This window comes from Schistocerca piceifrons, chromosome 4, assembly GCF_021461385.2.
Source record: "Schistocerca piceifrons isolate TAMUIC-IGC-003096 chromosome 4, iqSchPice1.1, whole genome shotgun sequence".
In the NCBI taxonomy this organism is placed as follows: domain Eukaryota; kingdom Metazoa; phylum Arthropoda; class Insecta; order Orthoptera; family Acrididae; genus Schistocerca; species Schistocerca piceifrons.
This window is the reverse complement of record NC_060141.1, coordinates 311266482-311285426: the sequence shown is the minus strand read 5'-3', so window position 1 is coordinate 311285426 and position 18945 is coordinate 311266482. Positions and strand designations below refer to the sequence as shown.

The 18945-nt window shown below is 42.8% G+C and overlaps 1 protein-coding gene across 1 annotated transcript in view; it reads left to right on the top strand.

The window, feature by feature from the left end:
* Nucleotides 1-18945, top strand: part of LOC124795814 (potassium voltage-gated channel protein Shaker) — a gene marked incomplete at its 5' end in the record, with an annotated part of 1054256 nt that overhangs the window by 657841 nt on the left and 377470 nt on the right. Inside the window, one exon of the mRNA XM_047259896.1 lies at nucleotides 6556-6821. Within this exon, the coding sequence (XP_047115852.1) occupies nucleotides 6556-6821 (266 nt within the window). The remainder of the gene's footprint in view (nucleotides 1-6555; nucleotides 6822-18945) is intronic.

The following is an 18945-nucleotide window of genomic DNA, read 5'->3' as shown; positions in this document are numbered from 1 at the left end:
TGAGTCAACAGATGGGGACGTTTGCAAGACAACAACCATCTGCACGAACAGTTCGACGACGTTTGCAGCAGCATGGACTATCCACTCGGAGACCATGGCTGCGGTTACCCTTGACGCTGCATCACAGACAGGAGGGCCTGCGATGGTGTACTCAACGACGAACCTGTGTGCACGAATGGCAAAACGCCATTTTTTCGGTTGAATCTAAGTTATGTTTACAGCATCGTGATGGTTGCATCCGTGTTTGGCGACATCGCGGTGAACGCACATTGGAAGCGTGTATTCGTCATCGCCATACTGGCGTATCACTCGGCGTGATGGTATGGGGTGCCATTGGTTACACGTCTTTGTCACCTCTTGTTCGCATTGACGGCACTTTGAACAGTGGACGTTACATATCAGATGGGTTACGACCCGTGGCTCTACCCTTCATTCGATCCCTGCGAAACCCTACATTTCAGAAGGATAATGCACGACCGCATGTTGCAGTTCCTGTACGGGCCTTTCTGGATACAGAAAATGTTCGACTGCTGCCCTCGTCAGCACATTCTCCAGATCTCTCACCAATTGAAAACGTTTGTTCAATGGTGGCCGAGCCACTGGCTCGTCACAATACGCCAGTCACTACTCTTGATGAACTGTGGTATCGTGTTGAAGCTGCATGGGGAGCTGTACCTGTACACGCCATCCAAGCTCTGTTTGACTCAATGCCCAGGCGTATCAAGGCCATTATTACGGCCAGAGGTGGTTGTTCTGGGTACTGATTTCTCAGGATCTATGCACCCAGATTGCGTGAAAATGTAATGACATGTCAGTTCTAGTATAATATATTTGTCCAATGAATACCCGTTTATCATCTGCATTTCTTCTTGGTGTAGCAATTTTAATGGCCAGCAGTGTTCTATGCAAGTGATCATAACATCCACCTCACCAGTCTATGTCAGCAGCAAACACAGACGTTTACGTTCGACGCCATACAATTAATCCGATAACCCTAGCAGAAAACTAAATTAACCATTTATGGGTCGCGGGAAAACGTTCTGCTGCTTAAGACGAATATGAGCCGTCATCACAACCATTAGCACGTAGCCCACTGAAGATGTTTCCTACGGTGGGCGGAAATCGTTTTATTGTGGGGTACCGAACTTCATAGGAATGATGTTCAGACTGTGTGCTGCAGTATTTGCGTTGTTAGCAGTGTTAGTGTCATGACATGCCTTTAGACGCCGGTACTGATATGGCGACGTAGGGTTGAAACACAATCATCAGTGCGCATTACATTGCAGACAGTCAACATCGGTCTGGTCAAGGTAGGCAGGACGTTACTCGTAATAGTGCACCTGCTCTTTGCGAGTTGTTGTTGTTGTGGTCTTCAGTCAAATGGCTCTGAGCACTATGGGACTTAACATCTATGGTCATCAGTCCCTTAGAACGTAGAAGTACTTAAACCTAACTAACCTAAGGACATTACACAACACCCAGTCATCACGAGGCAGAGAAAATCCCTGACCCCGCCGGGAATCGAACCCGGGAACCCGGGCGTGGGAAGCGAGAACGCTACCTCACGACCACGAGCTGCGGACTGGTCTTCAGTCCTGAGACTGGTTTGATGCAGCTCTCCATGCTACTCAATCCTATGCAAGCTTCTTCATCTCCCAGTACTTACTGCAACCAACATCCTTCTGAATCTGCTTAGTGTACTCATCTCTTGGTCTCCTTCTACGATTTTTTCCCCCAACGCTGCCCTCTACTACTAAATGGGTGATCCCTTGATGCCTCAGAACATGTCCTACCAACCGGTCCCTTCTTCTTGTCACGTTGTGCCACAAACTCGTCTTCTCCCAATCCTATTCAGTACCTCCGCATTAAAAGGAATACATAGAGATACTACATCGGCATCGGGGTTCAAGAACTTGATTAGGAAGTTCAAATTAACTGGCGAGTTGGGAATTGCTCCTGCGAGTGGCCGACGACCAATTGCGCTACAAACTGTTGAAGTTATTGTTGCCATACTGGACGCAGTGTGCGATCTTCGAGCAAAGTACGAGATGTGTCGTGACAGCTGAACATCCCACGGTTCACCGTTGTTTCGAGAAACGGTAAAGCACTCTCAAGTGCGGTTCCAAGCTGTGGTGGATGTATGCGGTCGTCAATTGAGCAACGTTTGTAAACTGGAACGTAAACGTGGTACGCAATTAACAAATGTTACCCTCTGATGAGGAAATAAAAATATATTTATTTCAATGGTTTATTCGTTATTTCTCTTCCGCATGTTATAAATATTTATACAATGTTACAGTGTCCTACAGTCACTCGTTTGTCGGTGGTGGTTCTCTCAGCTATCGAAAGTTTCATTGTAACCCAGTAAGTCTTACACACACACACACACACACACACACACACACAGATGATCATACGCACCGTTCACTTACATGTTCGTCTGGAATGCATTATCCCAGAAATGAATTAAGTCTCCTATCCACTTGATCTGACCAAGGTTTCCGAGGGATATACCTTGGTTATAAGGCAAATGGCGAAACTGGACATACTCTCTCAAATATTCCCAACTGGAATTTCCCTGTGCTCCGCCACCACCCCGCCTGGTATTTGACTGAAAACAAATGAGCTCTATAATGGTTCGGATTTCGTACAACCATTTCATCCCGTTGGGATAGAAATTACATGTGAAGAAAAAAAACCTCGCGGAAACATAAGTGAGCTTATTCAGTGATGCCGCCGCGAAAGACTCCGAGGACTTGAGCAACGACAATCTCATTGTATATAATTCTAAAACCAGTTACCTAACATGAAATCATTAACTGATATAATGGATTTCTTATTTGTAAACTGAGACGACATATTCGTCTTGACAAGATGGCTGTTGTATCACTAAAGGCAAAACTGCGTTGCCGGCCGCCGTGGCCGAGAGGCCCTAGGCGCTTCAGTCTGGGACCGCGTGACCGCTTCGGTCGCAGGTTCGAATCCTGCCTCGGGCATGGATGTGTGTGATGTCCTTAGGTTAGTTAGGTACTTAAACCTAAGTTCTAGGGGAATGGTGACATCAGATGTTATGTCCCACAGTGCTCAGAACCATTTGAACCATTTTAAGCAAAACTGCCTTCCGTCCGAAAGGTGTTAGATGTGGTATGCCCTCGCCTAGCACAAGCTTTCGAAATGAATACCCAGCCAATTATGCGGGCATCTACAATGAAACGCGAACTCGTAAGCACGGTACAACCGGGAATTGTCAGACAAACAAAGCATTTCTTAAGGTGAAAGAAGCGATAACTGGCAGAGAATATATTAGGGCCGACCGGGGATTGTATTCTCGACATGTAGATTGGGAGCCTGACATTTACTTTTATTTTTACAGTTCATTTTTCTTCCATAACAAACATAAAAGCTATTTACATCATTATTAACACTCTTTTTCCATTAATTAAGCCTAAATAGGTATGGGCTACTCTATATAACAAATTTTACTGGACAGCTCTACTTATTTCATGTTCTTTAAGCGCAGAAAATCGTAATACTTCGATATTCTTGCACAACTGGCATTAAAATTAATATTTGAAACATCTTTCTATTACCTTCGTACCACATTTCAGTTATTCGCATAATGCTCCTTATGTCTTCCAATAATTATATTATATTTTGTGATAGAATTAAGAAATTTTACCTTTATTGAAGTGAAACGTGGACGATAAGCAGTTGATACGAAGAGAGAATACGAGCTTTTTGAAAAGTGATGCTACAGAAAAATATTACCTGGTAAATCGAGTAACTAATGTGGAGGTACTGAATCGAACTGGGGTAAAAAGAAATTTACGTTACAGTTTGGGCAAAAGAAGGCATCATTGGATAGGACACATCCTGAGGCCTGAAAAAAATCGGCAATTACAATGGAGGAAAATGTGGAATATAAAAATTGTAGACACGAGATCAAAGAACGAATGGATGCTGCTTCCAGTAGTTTTTCGGAGATGAAGAGTAGTGTGGAGAGCTGCGTCAAATCAGTCATTGGACTGAAAACAACAACAACAATAACCACAACCTTCACTAACCATAATTTTTACCCGTTTAGCCAGAAACAAAATTCGCTGGTATATTTAGAAATTCATAACTATTAAACATTCAAAATCGAAGTATAAATATTCTTTATTCCAACTGAATGTAAATATCATTAACTTACGATAATTTCCATTCGATAAGCTTGTTCCAGATATTATTATCAGTAGGAGTAAACAAAATCTAATTTCTTTATAGGACATGTGAAACATCACCTTCGTGGCTGTTAAAAAGTGCTTTAATTTCCACTAGCGGTTACATTCGTTTGCACAACTTCAGGTGAGAGGTGTCTAGGACCTTGGCCAGTGCTGTGGTACGCTTGAGCAAGAAGATTTTTGGCGAACTTTAGCGCTAGTGGAACTTCTGAGATGATGTTTTACATATAGATATTTAAAGTAATAACAGCTGTGGCAGAACTTGTACAAAATTAAATAAACAAAAACTAATTAAATCTTCTTTGGCAGAATTTATTTTCTTGATTAAGAGCAGTAGAATAAATTCTCACGAGGGGACCTTCTGGGAGGTGCATCGAGTTATGAGCTCCCACTTCGCCTGCTTATAGTGTGGGTAGGCATCTATCAGACCCTAAAATTGTAGGTGCCAATGCGCCCTCATTTTTTAAATATTACGTGTTAAAGTGTTGTCAGCTCTTTATATACGGAAAGGTTTCACTGTTGTGGCAAGTGGGAGAGTAGTCAAGTAGCGAGAGATTGAGACTCCCGTCCAGGCGACTCTGGTTCGAGACCCGTCTACGCTACTTTTGTTTACTTTTTTTCAAATGCCTGTTTTAATTTATAATTAATCATGAAAATTACGCAAGGAATTGATGAAAAAGAATTACAAGCCTCTATAAATCAAAATTACACATTGAATGTCAAATTTTGTTCCAATGTTTTGCGTTTTTTTCTTTTATTTTAACAGTATTCCATAACTTTGCAAAAACAGACATAATGTGACGTAGCAAGTGAAAGTTGCTGAATTGGACGGGTTACTCCTGTAACTTAAATATCAGATCTGAAGATGGTTCTGAATGAACCGAAACCGGTAATATGAATAATAAAAAAAATTTGCAATCAAGACGGATTTAAAGTAACAGTATTCCATAACGTCAATGCAGTGGCGTTTCCTGCGGACTTGAGAAAATACAGATGCTATTGCGACGAAAATGAATGTGCATTCGTACAATGTTCGTGGTGTCGAAAGTACAAATGTTTTGATTGTTTTTATAAAAAGTATCATCCGTCGGAATGTACTCGTCAAAATATAGGAAATATCCATTAAATGAGACATACTTTTAATCCCTCATTCGTTGGTATTTTTTATAATATTCCCTACCTCAACGGAACAAAATTAAAAATACAACGAAAAAAATTGAACAATAATAAAATATTTCAAGAAATTACATTACGGTTAATTTCCTCTAAAATAAAAAAACGCAAAAGATTGAAACAAAATTTGACATTCAATGCGTAATTGTGATTTATAGAGGCTTGTATTCTTTTTAATCAATCCCTTGCGGAATTTTCATGATTAATTATGAATTAAAACAGGCATTTGAAAAAAAAGGAAACAAAAGTAGTATAGACGGGTCTCGAGCCAGGGTCGCCTGGACGGGAGTCTCGCTTGCTTGCCACTTTTTTTTATTCCACGAAAACAGTAACAAAAATGGCTACAATGAAATCACATAAATAAGGTGGCAGATAATTGCAGTCATAAATCACAGCATTCAAAAAATGAGTCTTCAGAAGTAGCACACATTCAGCACCTTCAATGTCACCTTCAACTGGTGGCAGTTCAGCATGGCACATTTTCTTCTTCTGCAGCCTGAGGTTCCTCATCATCATTTCCCAGACCCAAATTAATCATTCAGTAAATCCTTGATGTGTGTTCCTTCCAGGCAAAATGACGTGGACAGAAGAGCAGTCCCGAACAGCGACATCGCAAAATACTTCACCGCCTTGTTATTTTTGTCAGTTCCAGTTCCTAACCTATACCCATTCTGTTGAAGACAATTCGGAGCATGTTACCATATTTCTTATTGTGATTCTTATATTTGAGTATTTTCTCGAATTCATTTTCCATATACATCTTGTATTCAGTATGTTCATCGCTCCCAATATTGTGAAAAACATAACTCGGCTACTCGCTTACTTGCCACAATAGTGAAACATTTCTGTATATAAAGAGCTGCCCAAACTTTAACAGGAAATATTTCAAAAACGAGGCCGCATTGGCACCTACAATTTTAGGGTGTGATAGGTGCCTATCCACACCATAAGCAGGCGAAGTGTGAGCTTATAACGCGATGCACCTCCCAGAAGGTCTCCTCGTCAGTAATGAACTTGCGAAGTACTTAACAGTAATGAATAAGACAAACCAAATACGATGGTTGTTTCATAGCATACCCGCATCCGATGTCTTAGCATCACTCGGCTGGTAGACCAGTGCAGTTGTCTGACGAGGCTGTTGTCGCTGTGCTTGTTGCAGGTCAGCGGTCTGAGGTTCGAGACTCAGCTGCGGACGTTGAACCAGTTCCCAGACACGCTGCTCGGAGACCCCGCCAGAAGGATTCGCTACTTCGACCCGCTCAGGAACGAGTACTTCTTCGACCGCAACCGTCCCAGCTTCGACGCCATTCTGTACTACTACCAGAGCGGCGGCAGGCTGCGGCGCCCCGTCAACGTGCCGCTCGACGTCTTCTCCGAGGAAATCAAGTTCTACGAGCTGGGCGAACTAGCCACCAACAAGTTCAGGTGCGCCTCTCACCACACACCACCCCAGAGTGACGCCCACAAGCGTCGGACGCCGCGATCCTTCAGACGAGCATCACTGCTACTCAGGAACCCTTCCAGTCGCTCTTTCTACGGCCGATTCACTCCAGACACAAAGTTTCTATTATTCCAGTCACACAGATAACCAGTCAGACTGGAGCGCTGTAATAGGTTTCAACCAGTCAGTCTGGAGCGCCGTTATATTCAGAAATTTCTCCAAGCTTCACTTCTCAGCAGCGTAATAGGGCAGAGCGAAATGTTCGCAGCCTGAAAGAAATTGTTCTGTCTGTCGTCTGCCTTAAATAAGTTGACATTGGACGTTCAAAGTCCAAATATCCACCGTTATAGTGAAAGGTACTGCCCGCATGGTCTCCATGATAACAGAAAGTTTAAAGTCTCTCTCTGCCGCAAAAATCACGTTAAAAAGTCTCTTTAGTACCTCTAAGCGTGTAAAAAAATATGCTTTTCTTCTTTTTCTTTTCCCTATTTTAACGGCTTCCCGGGATGGCTTTCCAGTTTCAGTTCTTAGTCCTTCACTGTTTCAGTGTGTTCCTTTCTCCTCTCTTCACACCACTTCCTGCCCTTTTAAAACTTTTCCCACAAGTATATCTCTTTCCAGTACTACTTCTTATCTTTCGTTATTCTTTTCCAAATCTTTCCTAACGTCTTTAATCCAAGCTGTCGTTAAATTGCTTTCTAATACGCAATCATTGCTTGCTTAAGTGTATACAAACATCATGCTATGCACACAAGGCAAGAAGAGAATCTGTGACAATTGAAGATATTTTACATACATACCTTCATATTTGCAACCTAGAAAAGAGAGATCGGCTTTGCGAGTCTATTGTCATCCGTTCTGCAAATATGTCCAAAAATACTAATTACCGCTTCTACGCTGCTTGTAATATATTTTATACGTTCTGATAAATTTCGTCGTTGCTTCTTAGTTTCCAAAATGCACAGTTTTTCTGAAGGCCTAATATTATCCATATGTCTTGCTTTCTAAAGTTTCTAATTTATCAAGCTTATAATTTAATACTAGATATTGGCCAGCATACAGGAGGGATTCCGGTTTCACTACTGTCTTTTAGTTGTTTATTTTCAAGTTTTTTCGACGAGCACTTTCCAGCTTTTTTCGTCTCTTGTGTCGCTTCCTATAAAGCAGATTTTTTCTAAATCGTTTACTTAAATAGTCTACCTGAAATGTTCGGATTTTTTTACCGTATCTACTTGTCCACTACCTGTTATTAAATATCTGGAAACCTTTAATATTTGCAAATTAATTTACTTTCTCTGCAGAGGTTTTGTTCCTAATTTCAACTGGAGTCAAACATATGAATTATTTTTTAACGCCTAAATTTTTCCCATCCGGGAAATAGCTTCAAAATAACTGGTCACCAATTCGAACAACTAGTTTACTGTTGCCGGTCACAATTCATTTTGTTTCCACAACGCGTTTCAGATATTTAAATCTCCATCATCCGGTAGATTTGTGTGCGTTAATGCGACATGTACGTGCTACGTTTCTGACACTGGAGGAAACCCTGGCACTGAATGGAAGGAGAAGAAAAAAACAAAACATTATTTTACTATATGGTTAATAGTTTTATGGAGGTCTTTGATTTAAAAGATGAAAAATATATAAATGTGGAAGTAAAAATTTGCCACTGTTGACAACATTATTATTATAATACACTCTCATTGCGCTTAATGTTTCTAATAAGCCATGCTTGCTTACTTAATCTAAGTAAACTATGAATTATGTAGATATGCCTACGAACTGTGTGTAATTCAACTATCGTGTTAGAAAGTTGCTACGAAAGCAAAGAGAGCTTCGTAGCAAATTTAAAGGTAGTCAAAAGCTCAGACATGCAAAAACTGAACGAAACCGAAATTACTGTAAGGAGAACAATGCGTGAAACGTTCAGCGAATTCGAAAGTACAGTTCTGTCTATCGACTTGACAGAAAATCCTGAGAAGTTTTAGTCTTGCGTTTAATTGGTAAACGGATCCAAACACTGTGTGATCTTACTGACATCGAAACGGAGGACGACAGAGAGAAGGCCGAAATGCGAAACGTCTTTTTCTTAAAATGTTTTTTTTTTTCTTAAGCGCTATGGGACTTGACATCTGAGGTCATCAGTCCCCTAGACTTAGAATTACTTAAACCTAATTAACCTAAGGACATCACACGCATCCGTGTCCGAGGCAGGATTCGAACCTGCGACCGTAGAAGCAGCTCGGTTTCGGACTGAAGCTCTTAGAACCGCTCGGCCACAGCAGCGGTCCTAAAATGTTTCACTAAGTAGGATCTAACTGTTTTTTCTATTTTATATCGCCGCATGAACGTCTAAATGACATATCGAAATAAGTGACCACAAGCTAGAAAACAACTAAATCCGTTCAACAAAGGAAAAACCTGTGGATATGCTGGGATATCAGTTCGATTCCACATAGAGTAAGCGAAAAATGTTGCTCGTCTTCTAGCAGCAATTACTGCTCCTTCAGTAGGTCGCTGGAGGAGCGAAGCGTTCCTGGTGATGGTAAAGAAAGGACATGTCGTTCCCGTTTTCAAGAAGGGACGTCGAATAGACCCACAAAGATATACGCCTACATCTCTGACGTCGGTCTGTTGAATTCTGGAACATGTTTTGTGTTCGTTCATTATGGTATTTCTGGAGACGGAATATCTCCTCTGAGGGAATCAACATGAAAATGCTTCAGATGGCTCTGAGCGCTATGGGACTTAACATCTGAGGTCATCAGGCCCTTAGAGTTAAAACTGCTTAAACCTAACTAATTTAAGGACGTCACACACATCCATGCCCGAGGCAGGATTCGAACCTGCGACAGCAGCAGCAGCAGCAGCGCGGCTCCGGACTGAAGCGCCTAGAACCGCTCGGTCACAACGGCCACCCAGTCAACATGAGTTCTGGAAACAATGATCGTGTGAAACCCAGCACCCCTTCAAATCCACGAGAGCCAAGAAACAGTCGATACAAGAGCGCAGATTGATGCGATTTCGGGAAAGTGTTGGATACACTTTCGCACTGACGCCTAACGAACCAAATATCAGGCCATATTAGACCAGGTGGGTAATTGGACTGAAGAGTTATCCAGCGACCGTGACCATGACTATGACTTTTCTCGATATATCGACACATACTTATAAATGACCTAATGGATAACGTAGTTGGTTCCACGAAACTTTTCGCGGATGATGCTGGAGTACACATAGAAGTCGAAACACCAGAAGATTGTAGAGAAGTGCAGGAGTGCCTGCAGAGGAGCGCCGCCTGTTACAAGGACTGGCAGTTGACCTTCAGCTTAACCAAATGTTGCGCATTGCGCGTGGGTGAACATAAAGACCTATTATGTTGTGGTTACACGAGCGCAGAAAAATCACTGGGAGCAGTCACATTCGTAAAATACCTATGAGCAACCGTTCGGAGTGATTTAAAGTGGAACGAGCACCTGAAACTAATCGCAGTTAAGGCAGATACCAAACAGATTTATTAGAAGAACTTCTCATGAATTGTAGTCCACCCATAAAGTAAGGAGCTTACAAAACCCTTGTTCGACCAAGACTTGAATATTACTCGTCACTCTGGGATTCGTACCAGATAGAGTGGATAGAGGATATAGAGAAGATCCAAAGAAGAGAAGTGTGTTTCATTACAGATTCACTTACGTTAGTAAGCGCGTAAGCATCACGAAGACCAACTCCAGTAACTGACGCTGTAAGAGACTCGTTCTGCATCACGGTTTCGAGAGCGTACTTTCTTGGAAGATTCAACCAATGTATTGCTTCCTTCTACGCATATCTAGAGGAAAGACCATGAAGTAAAATTAGAGATATTCTAGCACTCACGGAGTAACCTACATCAGTTCTTCCCGTGAACCATTCGCGACTGAAAAAGGAATGAGGAGAAGTGACCGTGGTATACAAAATGCCCTCCGCCATACACCGTAAAGCGATTTTCAGAGTATATGCGTAGATGCAGACAGAACAACAGAAAAAGATGCCTGTGATTACTGTAGATACCTTTACTATTACATTTATGTATTTGTTCATGTTTGCAAGTAAAGATCTCCACAAAACTATGAGCTAAGTACTGAAATAGTGTCTTGCTTTTGTCTTCTGCTACTAAAAAGTGCCACATGTTATCTCATAGTCGTAAACACGACATATACCAATCGTATTAATTCACATGTCCACCTGATGATGGAGATTTAAGGCTCTGCAACGCGTAGAGGGATTAAAATAAATTGTGAATGGTAACAGTGAACTTGTTGTTTCAATGGATGTCGACAACTGTCGTGGCAATGCCTAAGATAGAATGTTACCATTTAAAGTTATAACGTCATATCTCAAAAACTACTAAACTCCCTGAAATATTTTGGTTTTGTTGGTTAGCGGAAATATCACACGGAAACGGGGTTCTCCAAAATTGCCTATGGTATTGTGCTTGATGTGTTAAAATTCAGAAGATACCGTTTTTCTTCTGTTATCTTTCTGAATTTTTGTCGTACAGAACTCGAAGGATTAAGTATGATCCCCCAATCTCTTTCAAAATTTCCGTAAAAATTCTCACGGTTTAAATTTCTGTCACGTCTCCCGTATACCTCCCTACCAAATACAGTCATGGCACATTGTAAGGCACGCGAAACTAAATATAACACGAGTACCATACTACAACGACTCGCTGAGAAGTGGCAGGCAGAATGCTTTGGTCAATGGAAGTGGTAACACAGTCAGATCCGACAGTGCTGAGCTGTACTGGTGGCGGGAATAGTCTAATGCGCTAGCTGTCTAATGGCAATAAGTTTAGATCGTACTGCAGGCAAAAAAGAAAAACCAGCTTGAAGAAGTCACCTTTTAAGTCAGTAAACATTTTCCATTTCCGCAACTCAGTCTACACTCCTGGAAATTGAAATAAGAACACCGTGAATTCATTGTCCCAGGAAGGGGAAACTTTATTGACACATTCCTGGGGTCAGATACATCACATGATCACACTGACAGAACCACAGGCACATAGACACAGGCAACAGAGCATGCACAATGTCGGCACTAGTACAGTGTATATCCACCTTTCGCAGCAATGCAGGCTGCTATTCTCCCATGGAGACGATCGTAGAGATGCTGGATGTAGTCCTGTGGAACGGCTTGCCATGCCATTTCCACCTGGCGCCTCAGTTGGACCAGCGTTCGTGCTGGACGTGCAGACCGCGTGAGACGACGCTTCATCCAGTCCCAAACATGCACAATGGGGGACAGATCCGGAGATCTTGCTGGCCAGGGTAGTTGACTTACACCTTCTAGAGCACGTTGGGTGGCACGGGATACATGCGGACGTGCAATGTCCTGTTGGAACAGCAAGTTCCCTTGCCGGTCTAGGAATGGTAGAACGATAAGTTCGATGACGGTTTGTATGGACCGTGCACTATTCAGTGTCCCCTCGACGATCACCAGTGGTGTACGGCCAGTGTAGGAGATCGCTCCCCACACCATGATGCCGGGTGTTGGCCCTGTGTGCCTCGGTCGTATGCAGTCCTTAGTACTGTGCTTCATGCAGATATAAATTCTTAACTGTCGAGTAGTACTCAAATGTTCTGAGCCAACTGTGCTGCAAATGAAAGAAAACCATATTTCGTCAGGTCACTTCACGAACCTACCAATGTATCAAAGGATGTAAAATAAGAATTGTTAGACTTTCCGCACTATCCGCCAAATCTGTGGCCCTTTGTGAGTGCTACCTACTACCGCGTCCTAGGACCTTTTGGTGCTACAAGCGTTTAGCAACCAGTCAAAAATTTTCGGCTACATTGGATTTTAGACGTTTCAGATTCGTACTTCCACGATGTAATCGACTCAGGAAAAAAAGTTTAAAAAGCACACTGAACTAATGGGTAACGTGTCTAATTATAAGTGCGCTTTAGACGTAGCAATAACTGTTTGGCCGCCAGGCCGAGAAATTTTCACCTTGACGTGTGCTTTCTTTGAATATCTGTTGTGCGTTATTTGCCATCGCTTATGCTGCCTATGGGTGAGTGGGGTTAATCATTAGAATTACATTGATGCCAGCACCTTAATTCATTCCTAAATTATGGTTATCACCATTGCCATCCTCCTTTTCTGCCACTGACTAAAACTACTTCATGAATGGAAATTCTTTATGCATCTAAGTTGACAATTCCAAGCGAACAGTAGATCCAACCCAGGCAACTGTATGGAACAACCATAGCAAAAAAAAAGGTAGTAGCAAACAACTGTCAATGTTAGAAGCTACTTCACAATGGAAGGTCGCTATAATGCATGACATACTTTGGTATGGCTTTAGCAAAAGTAAGACGAGTCTTTTTTATACAAAAATTAGAAATGGGCGTCTCTGTAATGTTAAAGAAGGAAATTAATGATGCATTTAACAATAACTGTGTAATAAGTTCTAGTACGTCATAAGCTCTAGTACGTCGTCTTTGAGAGACACGATGTCGACATATGTATCATTTCTCCCACAGAGGAAAAATGTCATTAAATTATGCTCAGTTAGTGGTCCTTATCTGCAAGATGGCAGAATATATGACATCAGCCTCTGAGTGAAGCACAGCTTTTTAGTATGATGAATCGAAAAATATATACACACGACATGTCCACGCGCATCGTTAGATACCTTTAAAGGCACAGTCATAGGAACTTCCTTAAGTCTACTCAGTTCAATGCTTTCTTGCTTAAGACTTGTACAATGACATTGTTTGTAGGAACCCATTTTTCTACACAATTCTACTGACTTCATCACAGTGCTTTGACGCACGGCCTCTGGAAGCTATGAAAATATTTCATCTTCCAGTTTTCCTTTCGACATGTACATGCTGCCTCATTTGCGTCTCTGTATCCGCTTGGCAGGCTGCGAGTGAGAGGCTACAATGAGTCCCTTTCCAGACGGAGGTGCTCGAACCTCCCTGTGGCCGCAGCCGCAGACGGCTTGCGAACGTTGCACGCCCCGCCGCAGCGCCGCGCTGCACGCCTTCCTTACTTCAGGCTCCAGAATAGGGCTTACCAAAGCCGAGGAAAAGAGTTGTGTCTCTAATGAGCTCCTTGCAAACGGGGCGCTAAATGCTAAAGAAAAAAGAAGCCCTCAGTCTAATTGTGACTCGGCCCCCTCACTTTGTTTCTGCCTGTACGCTTTTCAAATATTTATCCTTGTGCCTTCTACTTTCCCCCCCTCCTCCTCTGCCCATTGTAAAGGTCTCTGTTCCACATGTTAGTGCATCAAAAAATATTTTTTATGTCCTTGAACTTGGCCAGTGCCTTCTTTAGAACGACGCAGTCGTATTCATTTGTCTTCTCACCTGTCAGGTCTTTCACCTTGACTGACTAAAGTCTGTGGCCGAGCGGTTCTAGGCGCTTCAGTCCGGAACCGCGCTGCTGCTACGGTCGCAGATTCGAATCCTGCCTCGGGCACGGATGTGTGTGATGTCCTTAGTTTAGTTAGGTTTAAGTAGTTCTAAGTCTAGGGGACTGATGACCGCAGACGTTAAGTCCCATAGTGCTTGGAGCCATTTGAATTTGAGTTTTTGACTGACTAAACCGCAGGCGCTTGACTATAAATAAGCTACTCTCTTCCCGTTTGGTGAGTTTCCTACATTCATATCTACACTGACAAGCCAGAACATTATTACTTCTGCCAACCGCGAAGTTTGACGCCACCGGGTGGCGTTGAGGGAAAGCGGAACAAAGACGGCTGGGACATCATTCTAGCTTCGATGCGGACCGCAAATGAGGAAATTCACTGAGGTCAGAGACTTTATTATCCGGAGATTGTAAACTAGTATCTCGAAAACGGCGAATCTGGTCGAATGTTCACGTGCTGCTGTCGTGAGCATCTACGGAACATAGTAGAACGGCAATGAAACTACTACTAGGCGCTAAGTGTTTGGACGTCCACAACTCTTCACAGAATGTGGGGTTCGGAGGATTGTCTGCTCTGTAAAGTAGAATAGATGACGACCTGTGGCATCCCTAGCGAAAGAGCATAATGCCGGTGGACGCACATGTGTTTCGGACTACACCATTCAGCGTACACTGTTGAACATGGAGCTCCACAGCAGACGGCCCCTGCCTGTTCACATGCTGGCCCAACGACATCGTCAATTAGAGTTGCTATGAGTGAAGGATCATCGAAGCTAGACGGTGAATAAATGGAAACATGTCAGCTCGCCGGATGTATCACGTTTTTGCTACACCAGGTCGACGTGCACCTCCACAAACGCCGTCATCAAGGCGAACGGCGGCTAGAAACGTGTACCGCACCACGGACCCAGGCAACTGGGATCAGTGCTATGCTGTGTGAGACATACCCCTGCTCTTGCATAGGATCTATGATAGCAATCGCAGAGAAGCTGACGGCTGCTGAACATCTGCGTCGCTTTATGCTTGATGTCTTCCCCGAAGGCGATGTCACTTTTCAGCGGAGTAATTGTTCGTGTCTCAAAGCCAGAACCGTGATGCTGTGGTTTGAGCTGCATGATTCTGAATTCATGTTGACGTCTTGGTCATCAAATTCGCCTGATGTGAATCCGCAGGAACCTATCTGGATCGTTATAGGACGCCATCAGTGCGTACACAAATCAATGGTCAGTTATTTACGGGAAGTACATGACTTGTGCCATATACTTTCACAGATCTACGAACGACCTGTAAAATCAACGATACGTAGAAACGGTGCTGTAATGCGTTACAAACACGGCCAAACAAGCTTTTAAGCAGGTGATCATAGTCTTTTGGCTCGTCAATGTACATCCATACTCAGCAAGCCACTGTACGGAGCATGGCGGAGGGTACGTTGCACCACTACTAGTCATTTCCCTTCCTGTTCCTCTCGCAGATAGAATGAGGAAAAAACGACTGTCTATATGCCTCCGGAGAGCCTTAATTTCTCTTGTGTTCGTGGTCCCTATGCGAAACGTACCTTTGTGGCAGTAGGATCGTTCTGCAGTCGTATTCAAATGCGGGTTCTCTAAATTTTCTCAACAGCATTCTTCGAAAAGTGTGTCGATTTCCCTACAGGAATTCCCATTTGAGTTCCCGAATCATCTCATCAAGACTTGTGTGTTGATCCAGCCTACCGGTAACAAGTCCAGCAACCCGCCTCTGATTTGCTTTGATGTCTTGCTTTAATCCGACCTGGCACAGATCCCAAATACTCGAGCATTAATCAAGAATGAGTCGCGAAGCACTGATGTGATTACCACAATAGGCTGCCACAATGGGCTGGAAAAAATTGCCACATGCAAGCCAGTTTCATTACAAGCTCATGTGTCATATATACTTGCCGTGTCATAATTCATAGTGAAAACTGACATCGACGAAACAATACTATAGCAGAAGTGAAAACACTTCATTAAACATGAGTTCTCAATCGAACTATTTGCTTGATTAACAATATTTTGAAAAGGATAGATTTCCAGTCACTGCGAAGATGACACTGAGTTGCAGACAGGCACAACGAAAAGTGTGTTATACGCTGACCTTTCGGCCAAAGACTTCTTCAGAAAAGAAAATACTCACACATTCATACAAGCACACATACCCAACACACGGGGTCATGTGTGCAACAGGTGTGTGTGCTTATATGAATGTCCATGTGTTTTCTTTTCCGAAAAAGGCTTTGGTCGAAAGCTCAACCAGCGTATAACACTCTTTTCATTGTGCCCGTCTTCAACTCAGCGGTTGATCTTTGCAGTGAGTAGCAATCTATTCTTTTCATAATATTGTTGATATTCCAACTTGGACTTGTAGTTGACAGCCATCACTGACTTCGGAAGAAATATTGTCCTAGTTGATACAAATGTATTTGAAATGTAAACCTTTGATTTAATCCCCATGTAATTGGGCCAAATTTCACCCAATACATATTTTAAATCGGCCGCTGTGCCCGAGAGGCTCTAGGCGTTTCAGTCCGGAACCGCGCTGCTGCTACAGTCGCAGGTTCGAATCCTGCCTCGGGAATGGATGTGTGTGATGTCCTTAGGTTAGTTAGGTTTACGTAGTTCTAAGTCTACCCCTAGACTGACCTCAGATGTTAAGTCCCATAGTGCGTAGAGCCATTTGAATTATTTTTGAACCTATTTTAACAAGAAATACAATACTACTACACTCGTACTTATCAGAGGACGTGTTCTGCGAACCATGATCGTATTTGGATGCAATACTAAACTCGCCCCGGCGGTAACACACAAATTCTTTAAGGCTTCCCTGGCTGGTCTCGTTAGAGTCAGCTAACATCAATCGCAAAATGTGCCAGTGCTGGTCATACATCGACCTCATTTCCTAAGCATGCGCCATCGATGAAATTTGAGGCCAATTACGAGGGCGTCCCGAAAAGTAAGGCCCCCGAATTTTTATGTGAAAACTCATAGCTTTTTAAATAAAACTAACGTTATTAACATTCTACATCTCTATTCTTTATGTCTACATATTTGATTCTGGACACAGTCACTCTAACGACGAACACATTTCTCCCAACACGAAATCAATCTGTTGATGCCGTCACTGCACATTGTTTGACTCTGTTGACGGATCTACAACCTCAGTTCTTCTTGTACCGCTTCAGCAGTATCAAAGTGAAGTCCTCGAAGGTGTTCTTTAACTTTTCGAAACAGATGAAGATCGGATGAGGCCAAGTCGCGAGTGTACGGAGGGTGATCGATGACAAAGAAACGCAGGCGTCGGATTGTTGCAGCGCTCGTGTGTGGTCTAGTATTATCATGCTGAAAGAGAGGGCGCTCCACGTGTGGACGAACTCTTCGAATTCGAAACTTGATTACAGCAGGTTGTTTCTCACGTACCGACATAGTTACGTTAACCACTGCCATGTTAAACGCTAGAAATCGGAGCCCTCTAGCGACCGTGGGCTGCAAATATGTAGACATGCAGAATAAAGATGAAGAATGTTAATAACGTTTGTTTTATTTAAAAAGCTTGAAGAGATTTCGCATAAAAAAATTCGAAGGCATTACTTTTGAGTACGTAGATACTTATAGATAAGCCTATACAGAGTGTTCGGAAATTCCCGTTACGAACTAGTAGTCACGTCCCCCTTTCGAAAACATGTTTGCTAGGTGGGTATGCAACATGTTAATCATGGTGAGGGTGGTTATGTCGAATCAGCTGATGTCATTCGACGTCTGTCCTATCTCTCTGACCTGGTTCGGAACTCGTTCACTTGTCTGTGAGTGTCTGAGCACACATTAGCAGAATGCACCAACATGACTCTTCTGAACGGCGAAGCTCACAGTAATGGAAGAACTGCTCGTTGCCTTTATCACGATCGTTCTCCACAATGTCTGACTGCATCGCATACCGATTCCGCCGCAATTACACAACGACTTCGAGAAAGGGTAACTTCACTGTCAGCAGACGTGATTATGGTGCTCGAAGGAGAGGCCGCACGCCCGAATTAGAAGAGCCTCTACTGCATCACGTTGAAGACAACACGTCAGCGTGTACACGTGCAGTTTCTTCGGCTATTAATGATTGGGACTGTAAAACAAGTGATGTACTGCGTCACACATAATCGATTGTTTGTAAAGGTTTTGAATTGGCTGTAGCACGGAAAAGTACGTTTCCGGACATGGGTTCCCATTCAAAATATTACGCACTTATTCTCCTCTACAAGTCCTAGAAGTTTGTAACTGGAATTTCCGAACACCCTGTATTTCAAGTACTTTCGTACCAACTAAGACAATATTTCACCACGAAGTAAGTCTTGGTTTTCGGTATTAATTACGATACAATCCGTATATAGCAGGCAGTAAGTATAAGATTAGTCTGGCGGCTGTTACTGTGAGAGTGAGACAAGGCAACTGGGGTGGTCAGCTCGGTAGAACGACGTCGAATTGTCTTTATCGAATGAAGAGAGAAGGAGGATTATTCACAGACCGAAACCAGTCAAAACTCGTGCTTTTGAACACGTTTTCAGTTACGTGGCCTCATTATCTGCAGTGCACAGAAGACCCCACTTATGTGCTGTTCGCTATCGTTATTGGTAGCAGCGTTTGCGGTAGACCTAATGTCAATAGAGGATCCATCTCTTTTTCGGGC